General features: G+C 38.2%; 1 protein-coding gene across 1 annotated transcript in view; it reads right to left on the reverse strand.

Moving 5' to 3' along the window:
• Positions 1-252: 252 nt before the first annotated feature.
• GNA13 (G protein subunit alpha 13) overlaps positions 253-12865 on the reverse strand; it is a 31393-nt gene continuing 18780 nt past the window's right edge. The window contains exons 3-4 of the mRNA XM_026067473.1: positions 10591-10641; positions 253-5483 (exon numbers count right to left, since the gene is read on the reverse strand). Coding sequence (XP_025923258.1) covers positions 4911-5483; positions 10591-10641 — 624 coding nt within the window. The 3' untranslated portion in view covers positions 253-4910. The remainder of the gene's footprint in view (positions 5484-10590; positions 10642-12865) is intronic.

Here is a 12865-nt window from a genome sequence, read left to right on the forward strand (position 1 = left end):
GTTGTCAAATGCAACTTCAGCAATTATACTTTGCCTCTCAACTGGAAGAAACAAAACAAAACAAATCAGGGTGAACATAAGAATCTGCATGAGACCTTTTAGCATGGAGCTTGCTTGAGACCAGAGGTCTGAATTCTCTTACATATTTTGTTTAAAACATAAGACATAGCCTTAGCCAACCAACAAAAAAAGTCAGCTGACTTCCTTCACATATTAAACACTAATTTGAAAAATAATTTCATAATACCAATATGAGACTGTATATGTTTATTCATCGTCAGTAATTTTTGTACACAAGGCAAATATTAATAGCTGAAAGGCAACATTTTTGCAGAGTATGTACAGAGCAATGTACAAGCAAATGTAAGAGGTTTTAAACTATTAGTCAATTTATCCATTTTATAAAAAGAAGTGATGCTTTTTCTTCTATGACCTCCTTTAGAAATAATTTATTGCCAATCTTAAACTAAAGCAAGGAGAAAAAAAATTTACAATAAAAAGTAGTCCCTGGAAAGTTTATAAAAAGTTAAACATATAAAAYTGTAAGCCACAAACATTTATACAAAGCTAATACAAATCTTGGTTTTGTTAAAGATCTATGAGGTTGTTACAAAATATATTTTTACATAAAGGCTTCACGTAAGGTAAGCTCTCACTGCTCCTGAAAGCACAGGAAAGCAGCTTTAAATAGTCTGCAATTCAATTTATTTTCAAGTACAATGCAAAGAAATTGCAAAATGGCACTGTATTGCAATGTTGTGTAATTAAAAAAAACACACAAATTATGTTAATGGTACCATCAAATAGGCAAGACCTGTAAAGTTGACTTGTGAACAATTCAGTTAGGCCTGAAATCTTCTGATCATTCTGATACAGGAAATGTTATTGTTGGAAAATGAATCTTCTGCAATCATCCTTAAAGAGAAATGCCTAGAGAAATCTTCAGCCAGCAACGGACATGTTAAACACACATGATTCTCAGTCCCGAAGCACTGAATTACTCCTAGACATGAGACCATAACCTGCCTTACTACCACGCTTCTCCTTAAATAAAAAATAAAAAAATAAAAAGAAACCTCAGACAAATCTGTGGCACAATGGAAAACACTGATCAGATGCAGTTTGAGCGAGCGACCTGACACTGATCATTAATACTACTACCAAGTGTCACCAAGCTCCAAACACCCACCTCGTCTGAGCAACTCCAGAACAATTCTGAGGCAAAACTCAACACCGCTACTAGACCAATGAATCTAAATATACAGCCTTTGAGAGCAACGAGCCCACCTGATTTTCTTCTTTTTTTAAAGAGCAGGTAGTCTAATAGAAAGCTTAAGTTTTACACAAATTGATGGCTTAAGCTCCCACATACAACAGACGAAAAACAGAAAGAATCTTTAAAGCCCTGGTGAACAGGCACAGTTTTCTGGTGTCAAAGAACCGAGTTTAACATGCTGCAGCAGGGAACATTTGCTAAAACACCAATTTCACTTTCAAGTACACGAAGACTGTACAAGACAGTGGTAAATCTTGATATGGTCATTCATCAGCGATCTTTTTAACAAGCTCCTCTCCCCTGAAGAGAACTAAAAGTCTTGGGAATCTTCCTGCTCTTCCCATCTTTACTGGATATCCTGGCCTTTACTAGAAATCCTGACCCTGTACCACAGACTGGTTTACACTAACAAGCTTCACTCTTATCAGCCAGTTATGACTCATTTATTCCCTTCAGGATACAAATCAGTCTGTTCAAAGTCTTCATCTCTTGTACCAAAATTATATTCTGCCACAAGGAAATAATATGTAGAAACAAATCTAAAAAGAAACCCAACAGTACATGATGTGCTCCTTTTCAGGTAGCTGACAAGCAGCAAGTTTGAAGGTGGAAAGCCCAATGTCGTTCCCGTTTGTTTAGCCAGGATGTTGTTAACAGAGGTGTAAACAGCTACATCAAGGTTAGTTCCCTCATCCCTTTAAAGAAGTGGGAGTGGGCAAGTGATTTGACTCAGTGATTTCATTAAATTCATTCATTTCTGCCTGAGATTCATATAGTGCTTATGTACCAGGACCTACTTTGCCAGAATTGACCCAGGACTGCGGGTTCCAACTTGCTAGCTTGCAGGCCCCAGCGTTCACAGGGAAAGCAACCTGCAGTGATTAAGAACAGGGATTTGGGTTTTTTTTTTTTTGGGGGGGGGGGGTAGAGACCAAAGACTTGGTTTGGGGAGAAGCCTGTTGAATATATTACTGACTTTAGCTAAAGTCAGGAATGCCCAGTGCCTTGGGAATACCAACAATATCCTTAGACTGGCATCAGTTTTGAGGATCTTTAGCAAATTAACAGGTCCCTTGATGTAAAAATTTAGCATTTTATATAAATGAATTTGTTTAGACAGGCATATTCCTGGTAGTCTTCGTATCATCCAATATCCAGTCTCAAGTCTTCTTTGTAATCATTTAGTCTGCCATCTTGCCAAACACATACTACAGACCCTCTCCAAATTAATTCTTATTTTAAACAGAGCAGACAGTCTCCTTTATAAGAAACTTGTTCAAACTGTCAGCAATAAAAAAAGCATACTTCTACTCTTATTGATTTGTTCCAATGGTTAATTGCCATCTCTAAAAGGGTGTGGATTTGTTCAACTTCCAGACAGTGGACTTTGTCATACACTTTTGAGGCTATTAGACAAAGGTTTGTTGCCTGCTAATTTAACATTTATAGCTCAACCAAATCAACCTGTAATCCTCCTGCAGAGAGGTAAACAAGAGAATTTTTTGACCCCCACCACAGGCATGCTGTCCAATCTTTTATATATCCTCATTAATGTCTTGAGATATCTCTAGTTAGTCATCCTTCTTCAGCTGCTCATATAGGAACTGAAGACATCAACCAAAAGTAATCATATCCATGCCTAATAAGGAGGTAAAATCTACATGAAATATCCCCATCCAAAGATCATACTAACCCTCCTGACATCCTTGCTGCACCCAGACTTTATGTTTAGAAGATCATGCACTGTGACTTCTCCCAAGCTCTTTTCAGAATTCTTTCCTCCCAGAAATAGTGCCTCATCACACAAACCACAGACCAATGGTTAAGACCTACGACGACGCATTGGACAATATCAAAAAATAAAGGTATTTCAAAGCACTTAACTAAAGTACACATACACTATTCCCCTTCTACTGAAAGGAGAATGAGGTACAGAGATGTTAATACAACTTACAATCACAGTAAGTAAAAGGCTAAGTTCAGAAGACAGGCAGCTTTCCCATGTCCTAGCAACATTATCACACTTGCAGGGATACTGCTCAAAGTAGTTTGGATATTATGTCACACCTCTTGCCACATACGTATTATGTTATAAAAACCCATTTAAGAAAGTATGGCCAGCATCATCATCCACAGGAATTAGCCGTTTCCATGGAGCAAAGTGGCAAGCAGAACAGTCTAAATGGAACTTCAGTCTGGAGGAAACTTGGTAGCGGCACTGCTTTTTAAATGCAAGTTGGTAAGCTTACTTTCATTTAGTAATATTCTGTGTGGTGTATGAGGATACCTGTTCAAAGAGCATTTTTTAGTCACACAGTTACATTAAAGCCCCCCCTGCCCCTAAAAAGGAGGGGAAAAAAAAAAAAGAGAGAGAGAACTGCAATGGAACTTTTGGTAAAATATTATTAGTCACAAGCAGTACTCTACCGTATGCTGTGCAACTTATTTGGCTCAAGTACACTTAGGATTTCTAGACCCAATTGGAAAGTTTGAGAGAATCTTGTCACCTGAAGCATATTCTGCTGTGACATGTTGTTCTTTTTTCAAAAACAAACATTCATCTTAGTGGTGTTAGCTACACAAGGCCTCTGTTGGGAACACACACGCTCACATAAGGCCACTGAAAATACTGTAGGAGGATAGAACACGAAGAGGCACTTAGGTCGGCGAGTACTTCTATCCATCACCAAATGCTTACTGATAAATAGGCATGCTGTATTAAGTTAGGAAGAAAGTAAAAACAAAACAAAAAAACCCACAGTGATATATTAAAGCGCTTCAAGAACAGGTAAGGTACCTACATGTAACATCTGGTTAGTGGAAATAAGAAATACAAGTTTAGCTTGTTCCCCCTTCCCACATCAGAATTTCAAGAGAACCGTATCATAGTGCTCTGTGCTTTGTCATGGCTCTAAGATGTAGAGTACTTAAAAATGCAATAGAGTGAAGGAGTGTACTGTGCCATTTACTAATTCCTAGTCATTAGACTTTTGCCTGTGTTAGTACTTCCTGCCAGATATGTCTGAAGTTCCCAATCTAAGTATTTTTAAAGCATGTCCTAATCAAAACCCATGCAAAGATTTATACTTAAATAGGAAGTACATTACACCAGGTATCCTAGCTTCAAAAAGATGATTCCAGCAAGGGATTTATGGAATTTCTAACCAACAAAAGACCTGAGAAATCATAAGTCAGCCATGGAATAACAGTCTTCTTTATGAAGTCAGATGTGAAAAGTTTCTTTTTTTTTTTTTAATTACTGCCAAAGTCTAACAATTGCAACAATTTCACTGAAGTCTGGACTTGGAATTCTGAAGGTGGAATGAATTTTCTAGTTTGGGGGTTTTTTGTTTTTTTCTTTTTAGCATACATGCTCTTAAAAGGTCAAATTTAACCACTTTACAGGTAACTTAGACATAGGTCTGCTATAAAATAACAACTTGAGTCAACTTGAGGCTACACTGGAAGAGATTAAGCCTGAATTTCTGCAGAAATTGGCAATAATGTGTTCAGCAGCAGCTTTTAGCCACATATCAAGAAGTCTGACAGGATCTTGATTTCTCTACTCCTGCTGTAAACTTCTAGTTAAAAACAACACACAAAAGTTATTCAAATAAAAATGTCTTTTTGCACATCACTGTAGCATAAGCTGCTTGAGGTTATCATGAAGGATGGTATCCTTGACATCACGGAAAACTAGCCGGATGTTTTCTGTGTTAATAGCAGTGGTGAAGTGGTGGTAGAGGGGTTTCTGCTGCTGGTCCCGGCGTTTGGTACGAAAACAATCCACTAGGAATTTTTGGACATCTGTTAAGCAGTGGGGATCCCCTTCAAACTCTGGAAAATAGTCTTTGATGCTCACTTTTTGTACTTTTTCCTCAAGCAAGTCCGTCTTATTTAAGAAGAGAATGATGGAGACATTGCTGAAAACCCGGTTATTGACTATTGTTTCAAAAATGTTCAGAGACTCTGTAAGGCGATTTGTTTGCCGATCCTCCATAAGCACTTGGTCAAATTCACTTGAGGAAACAAGGAAGAGTATTGAAGTGACACTATCGAAGCATTCAAACCAACGTTTCCGTTCTGACCTTTGGCCACCTACATCAACCATTTTGAAAGGAACATTTTTTATTTCAAAATCGTACTCATGAATCCCTTTTGTGGGTCTTCGTGCCAGCAGAATATCTTGCTGTGATGGAAGATAATCCTAAAAAATAAATAAATAAAATAAATAAATAAAAATAAAGCAGAGTTTGCTGATTAGGATACAAGTCACAGGCATGGTGATCACAGCCAACTTGCAATCTAGAGAAAAGTTTGCAGAGGAACAGCATGAGGTTTGGAATAAACATACACATGCATGTATATTTTAACACTGAAGCATTTTGGAAAATCTAGAGTCCAAAGCAGGAAACACACAGTATTAAATCAAAACATTTACTCCAGAGAACTGTAGCTTTCCATTGCCATATGACAAGCATCCACAAACAACACTGAAAGGTGTACCATCAATTCCTTATGGCAGTTTCCCTCATTCTGAATTACTTTATGCTTCATTATCTTCTTCCTACAAAGCTGGAAAACGCACTAGTTGCCAACACTGGAATGCAGCAAACAAGGTCTAAAACAGTCAGGTTCCTCAAATCAATAACCAATGTAGAACCCCACTCTAAATATGGGCACTCAATTCCTCCCACATTCACATGCATATTGTGCAACTGACTCAAAAAAATTTAAAAAGTAGTGACATCAGTTCCGCTGAGCTAGTCATTTTTAAGACGGTCAATTGATCATGCCAGAAGAGCCAAACCTACCCAACTTGCTGTGTTTGTGCCATGGGCAGCTTTCCTTTTTCAGAAGTACCTGTCTAAAAAGTTACTTCTGTTTAGCTGTATGCCACCTGTGAGCTCACTCAGTGTGATTTTGTCCACAACATGCTATGCTGTTAGTAGATCAGAGGAAGAAGCAGGCAGCTGAGGACAGAAGCCTTTTTCCAGTAGTGCCATCTAGGAGGGCTCCTGAGACAGCTGTTCCTGCATTTGTGCAACATGCTTTTCCCCCTCATAATAAAATAAGCAATATGAAAGTTTCTGCAGTCCTTATATGAACAGCCATCTTCAATGAAATGCAGATGCTTACAGGAAGAGGTACTCTTATTAGTTTTTGTTGGCATGAAAGTCAAGACTGAAATTGGGGATTTCTTCATTCTAAGAATTACACTTCCTCATATGGTCCAAGTTCTTCTGCTATTTAAAAAGTGCATCTATAACAGACAGCTTAAGCTGAGATTTACAGCTTTGTTGTTCACCTGATATGAAACTCTTCCTTACATTTTTCCAGCATTTCTCACAACATCAGAGAGGGTGGTTTAAGTTTCAGAGTTGGAATTTAAGTCTCTTCTCAGTGAATGATCTACTGCTGAAGATCTTCCTTTGACAGTGCCAGTTATTGAACTTGAAACTTTTTATAAAAACCTGTAAGATCATGGTCCAGAAAAGACTGATTCAACTAATAAGCTTGGGATTTGGGGGGGGGCTACATGGGAATTCAAATACTGGTATCACATCATATTTCCACAGGTAGGAAACTAGAAGGTTAGAACATGCACATAAATAGACATTCTGTTCTAAACTTAACGGAGCTGGCAAACTTTGATCCAACCCCTTTTAAAAAAGCAATTAAAAAAAACATGAGGTAAGTATAGTGATCCAAATATTAAAGGATCCTTTTGCTTTATTATGCAAGTCTGAAAGTGAAACTAGCTAAAGAGGGATTGTTTTGTCTGAAGTTCTGGCCTCTTTATTCAAGTTGTCCAAGATCAAGGCACTGATCTTTATCATGGCATGCAACTACAGTGCAGCTCTCCGCAGCACRGACTCCCCACCCTGCACTTGTTGCTACAGTAGTATTACACATGCATAACCTGCACCACCTAAATCTACAGGAGAGTTGAACTGCTGAAGTAATACCAARTCCTCTTCAAACTTAACAGCTTCTATCCTCTTTGCTGGTGAAAAGCAGCAACTTTAAAAGGTAATAAGACTTTTCTATTTATTACATTTCACTTGTGTCTTTTCTACCAAAAACAGAAAAGGAGGTCAATCGAAGTTCATAGAGAAATGACCATATCAAGTGGCACTGAGTACATGAGAAGGGATTTTGGATAAATCTGAGTGTGAACATTTAGGAGAAAGGATGTAACAGGTTAAATCCTTATTCCATCTTTCAAACAGGAATGCGTATTATTTTTTATTCAGGAAGTTCATCTCAAAGAAGTTCTCAGAAAAAAAAACACCTTAGGAGAGCTCAAGGGTTCTTAAAGTTTAAAAAAAAAAAAGAAAAAAAAAAGAGGTAAAGCCATATATACTTTCAATATTGAAACAAGCATAAAGCAAACTCATTTAGGAGTTGGCCCTGACCATTTATTCAGCAAAGCTTTCAAAAACAAGGAGCTTAACCTAGAATTCCTGACAAACTCACTCTTCAGTATTATTACTCATTTAAAATTCTTTCCATGCTTTCAGCCACAAATAAAACCCTTTCAAGTGCTGTTAAAGTCTACATGCACAGAAGACCTACCATGTTTTATCCCAGATAATGGCTACTTTGATGCAACAGTCTGCAATGAGTGCACTGGCAGTAAAGTACTTGGTATAGAGCCATCATTTGACTATAGGAGACTAAATACAACTCCTAAAAAGAGCATTAAAATACCAGGAGATTTCTTGAAGGATGATTTCATTCTTATCTCCCTTGTGCACAGACTTCTGGGATACTAACAGCTTGCTTCTATAACAATTCTGAATTAGCCCCTTTTTCTGTTTTTACTGTTAATACGATTCCGTGCAAGTGAAACCTTCAGCATTAGGCTAATGTTTTCTTGGGTCAGCACTTGGTATTTTCAAAGTCTTTTTAACAACTGCCTACTGTCACTCTGCACTTTTCCTGCAAGTGCTCCCAAACCCACTCTCTTCTTCGACTCTTTACCCAACCTTCCAAGTTCACTGCTTGCTTTTTCACCTTCTTCCATGTTTGCTTTTCTGCGCAGCTCTATTTGCCTGCAAGTACCTGCTCTTCCCAAGGATACATTTTGATACTGACTCTTAATGCATGACTTCAACTTTCTTTCTACTTTGTTTTCTTTCCTGAATAGTCTCCTTCCCCAAATTCACTATGGTCCCTTTTCTTCACAGGGGCAACTTTTGGTTATCAGGTATCTCTTCTGGCTACCATGACAATGTTTGCCTCACTAAAATTAGAATTTAAGGCAAGGATAGGATCCAATCACATTATGTAAAGCAAGGTCTCTTTACAAGGTATTTTGAATATATAGTCTAGATCACTGGCAGCAGAAGTAACAAACTGCTACAAGGAACGCAGCGGATTCTCATATGCCAGCGGGTTACTCCTACTCTGCTGAGCTGACTGAATGTGACCAGTAACTTCTCTTTTCCAAGTGCTGCTACCATCAGCTCCCTTTGGGCAACAGACACATGAATCAGAGGTCTGTTTATAAGCAATCCAGCTGCAGGCCAGCCCACTCGTATCAGATACCAGATAAGAACAGTAAAATACTTATATGAGCGCATTAGACAAGTCTTGTATATAGATAAGAATAAACCAGAAGAACCTATCAAATCTTTCACTCTCAGTAACAAAACCTACCCAGCACTTTTTCCACCAACTACTTAACATTTTCTGTGACAGCAGATCTTGAAGAAGCCTCTGTATCTCAACAGCTTTTGGTCTAACCTTAAACCAGAAATGCTGTAATTCACAACTTATCCTTCCAACAGAACATCAGACCTATAATTTGTACATGTATTTTGAACTAACTAGTGACTGTCTAGTCTCAAGCATTAAGAATGGGTCAATATTTCTGATCAAGAACTTTGAAAGAGAAGCTGCAAAAGTCTGTACCTATATGTTCAGAAATGTGTCAAAAAAGTGGCTAGGAGAAATCTACCATTAGCAGAAAATTCAGTTAATTCATTGAAGTGCTAACTATGTTTCTCATACTATCTCAGACAACTCAAGATCAACCAAAATTCAAGACAGAATGAGTGCTGGAAATCAAGCAAAATATCTGGAAATTGTATGCATCCTACAAGATGATCACCAGTGCTCTACTTTAGAAGCACTGACTGTTCAAAGAACAGACTGGCTCAAAATTAAATTTTTATCTGTTGAAGTGAAAAATGAAATTAAGTGGGCTGTAGCAGCATTCAGCTGAAGTGGTTTGGATTCTCTCACCATTTGTTAACCCTCAGCTGGAAATGGCCATGGAGAAATTGCCTCCCTATGGTATTCAAGTTAGCTTCCCATTTTAAAGGCACTTTTTCATGTGCCATTTCTGTAATATGAGACTAACGAACATCAACATACAACTTCATAATGCAAGCAGTAACCAACATTTCTATCAAAAAGGATTCTACAGAAGTTTTAACTTTTTCTAGAGAAAACATTCTATTCTGTACCAGGTTTGTTTATTTTGAAGTAGATACTGCAGAAAGGTACCACTGACCAGTATATCGATTTAATTTATGGATCTTAATTGGATATTTAAAAAAAACAAAGCAGGCATCTTTGAAAAATCAATTAGATCTGGAGGACTGAAGGGTAATACAGATCAACAAACAGCTTTATATGTTGACACTACAGAACCACTATTTCAAAAACCCTATCACACTGACGAATGTATAAGTAAGAAACGAGCATTTACTTTTCCTTATCTTGATAAATATTTAAGGGAGTTCTGCAGCGAGTTTTTCAACACACTTACCACACAACGTCTACATGCATGAGTCAGCTGTCATAGCCTACTCTTTTCAATCCTGTTGATCATGTTAGCTCTGTCTGGCTGCACCCAATCTGGACTAACATAGCTACTGCATCAGATTATATTCCAACATCAAAACCTTCAGTCAAAAAATGGTATAAACTCCAAAAATCCAGCATGACCTGACACTAAAGGCAGAATAACAGTTTCTTGTAAAAAAACATGTACGATTTTTAAATTTGGTAAAATAAACATGGAGATAAGTGCTACTTTAACAATCTTTTGACCAGATAAGCATTTGTAACTTGTTTTTTGTTTAATTTTCATAAGTTGTATTTGCAGACAGCCTCTTGGCCTTTGCTTTGCCTTGTGTTTGTGATATGTCAGTGATGAACCGCTGAGAAGAGACAGGCAAAGTTACTGAAGATAAAGCTAGTAGAATAGCCACTACTTACAGTTCATGCTTAAAACCCAATGATCACAAAGACTACTTCAAATTCACAACATAAAAACAAACAAACAAAAAAAACCTTACTTGTTCTCCAAGTTTATCCAAGTTGTCCAAGAAGTATTTTACAGATTCCCCCTAAAAAACAAAGCAAACAGTTTTTAATAAGTGGCACACTTGATCCCAACAGATTTAGAAAAATTAACTAGACTTCAGAATGTAAACTAAATGCAACTGTTGCAAGCTTTAGTCACCATCTTTTTTCAAAATCAGCAATCCTAAGAACACAACTGAATTTTTATTTTTAGGCTGATAAACATTCAAGCTTTAAAGGCATAGGCAGTCACATTTATAATAGTTAAATTCTTCCCAAGTTTAGAATTGCTAAATAAATTCTGTGGTGTTATTTACATTGACTGCCCATGAAGCACTCACAGAGTCAGACACCTACATTATGAAAAGACACATTCAATTCTTCTAGCCATTTGAAGAGTCTGGATATACAAACATTCAGATATAGAGATTAATCACTGGGATCAGCTCATTTATAACTGCATTGCCATAAGATCCCATTTCTACAGGCACTGCACCTGAGCACAGGAAATGTTTAGCAGAAGGGGAAGAGAAAGCTGCAACAGATGAAGCTAGCTCATTCTCATAGACCTTCCTGTCAAAGAACAGACTGGACATTAACCCCTTATTTTTGGGGTAAAGAATCGAGCTCCGTGCTGCAACGCTGCATGGTATCTCACCTGCTATACATGCTACCTTCCAAATTCAAGCCATCACTGCCCTTGCAAGTAGCCATCGCAGGTCTTAATCCCAATAATGCAGAACTAACATAGGGGTTTTTTGAAAGCCTGAACTACAGTCAATTCTCCAGAACCCTATTAGCACGCTGGGAATAAAAGGAAGGAGGAACTGGTATAGTGCCGCTGCCAAACCTGAGTTCACTTGCAATAATTTAAGGTATTTTGCACCATCTTTCAGAGAGCTTCCTGGTCTAGGGCCCGACTGGCAATACAGCCATACTAGCACGATGCTGTACCCAAGCGAATAACCGCTGCGACCAGCGGCACGGCAGGTTTCAGCACTGCTCACCTGCTCCGGCACAGCGCTGCATGAGCCCGAGCCACAGGAGCAGCGTAGCTGTATTCCTGAGCGCAGCACCAGAGCTACCAAACTCAGCTGGATCCGAGTGGCCTCCCTAGCACTCGCTCAAGCGGCTATACCCACGCTGCTATTTGTGTCTGCTCCCACAGAAAATAGAGGTTTATAATGTGGTTCTGTATTACCGATTGAATTTATCGCAAATGAAGGAAGTACCTTTTAGGATTCTCAGCATCATGACAGAAGCAGAAACATGCTTCCCTTTAAAAGCTCTTAATTACCAAGCTGTATCTGATTTTCTTAATAGTAAATACACAAAGAAAATCATCTGTATTCCCACTCGGCAGATGGGAGAACAGGAATTCTGGCTAAATTCTCTTGATGAGAAATCCATAAGTATCCAAAATAGGGGCAACTACATCCAAGTCAGAGCAGTGAGGCAGGACAGCAGTTACATCCTGACGAGGACTGTCCCTCACTTGAATTTGAACTCTTCAGAGTTATCTAAAAAGACCACGAAACCTCAATATTAAACTGTGTCATCTAAGCAGCAGTAGGACAATAATGTAGAGTAACAGTCCAGAAAGGGTTCTGGCAGATACATAACCCAGGCAGCTTTGCAAGTTTTGCAGGCACTAAAAACAGTCACATACTGAAAGTAGATACCAAACCTTTAAGCACGCAATTTGATCATCAACCTTTAATTAGGCAAGACTGAGACTTTCATCGAAACATGCCTTGTGCCTGACATGCCTTGTGCTTGACACACCTCCAGGGACAAAGTCCAACACAGATCTACTACCTTATTTTACCTTCTATTTATCTTAACACTACCTGTTTTCTCTCTGGTGACAAACTGCAGCAGTACAACTAACCATTTTAAGGTTTGCTTGAAGCACAGTAGCAACTGTTCATGATGACTGCATTAAGTATTTTATGACTAGATCTTTTCCAGTACTTCAGAAATCCATTCTAATCTCACTCCTGTAAGGGAAGGATAGGGAAGAGAGCATTCCCATTATACAGAAAATAAAAATACACAAAACCTTGATGCACACATCTATCAGGAGCACTTTGCTTCAAGTTTCCCAAACAGGAGAAACAGTATTCAGGAGGCCTGAATTCTGATCCTAAAACCATTGTCTTTAGCTGAATGCTAAAGACATAATAATATTTAAGGTCAAATTTAATTTCTTTTTTAGATTCTAGTAGGAGTTGACAAAAACACAGTAGTACGCGCAAATCAGCCAGA

The sequence above is a fragment of the Apteryx rowi genome, unplaced genomic scaffold (genome assembly GCF_003343035.1).
Source record: "Apteryx rowi isolate R43461 unplaced genomic scaffold, aptRow1 scaffold_26, whole genome shotgun sequence".
Taxonomy (NCBI): Eukaryota; Metazoa; Chordata; class Aves; order Apterygiformes; family Apterygidae; genus Apteryx; species Apteryx rowi.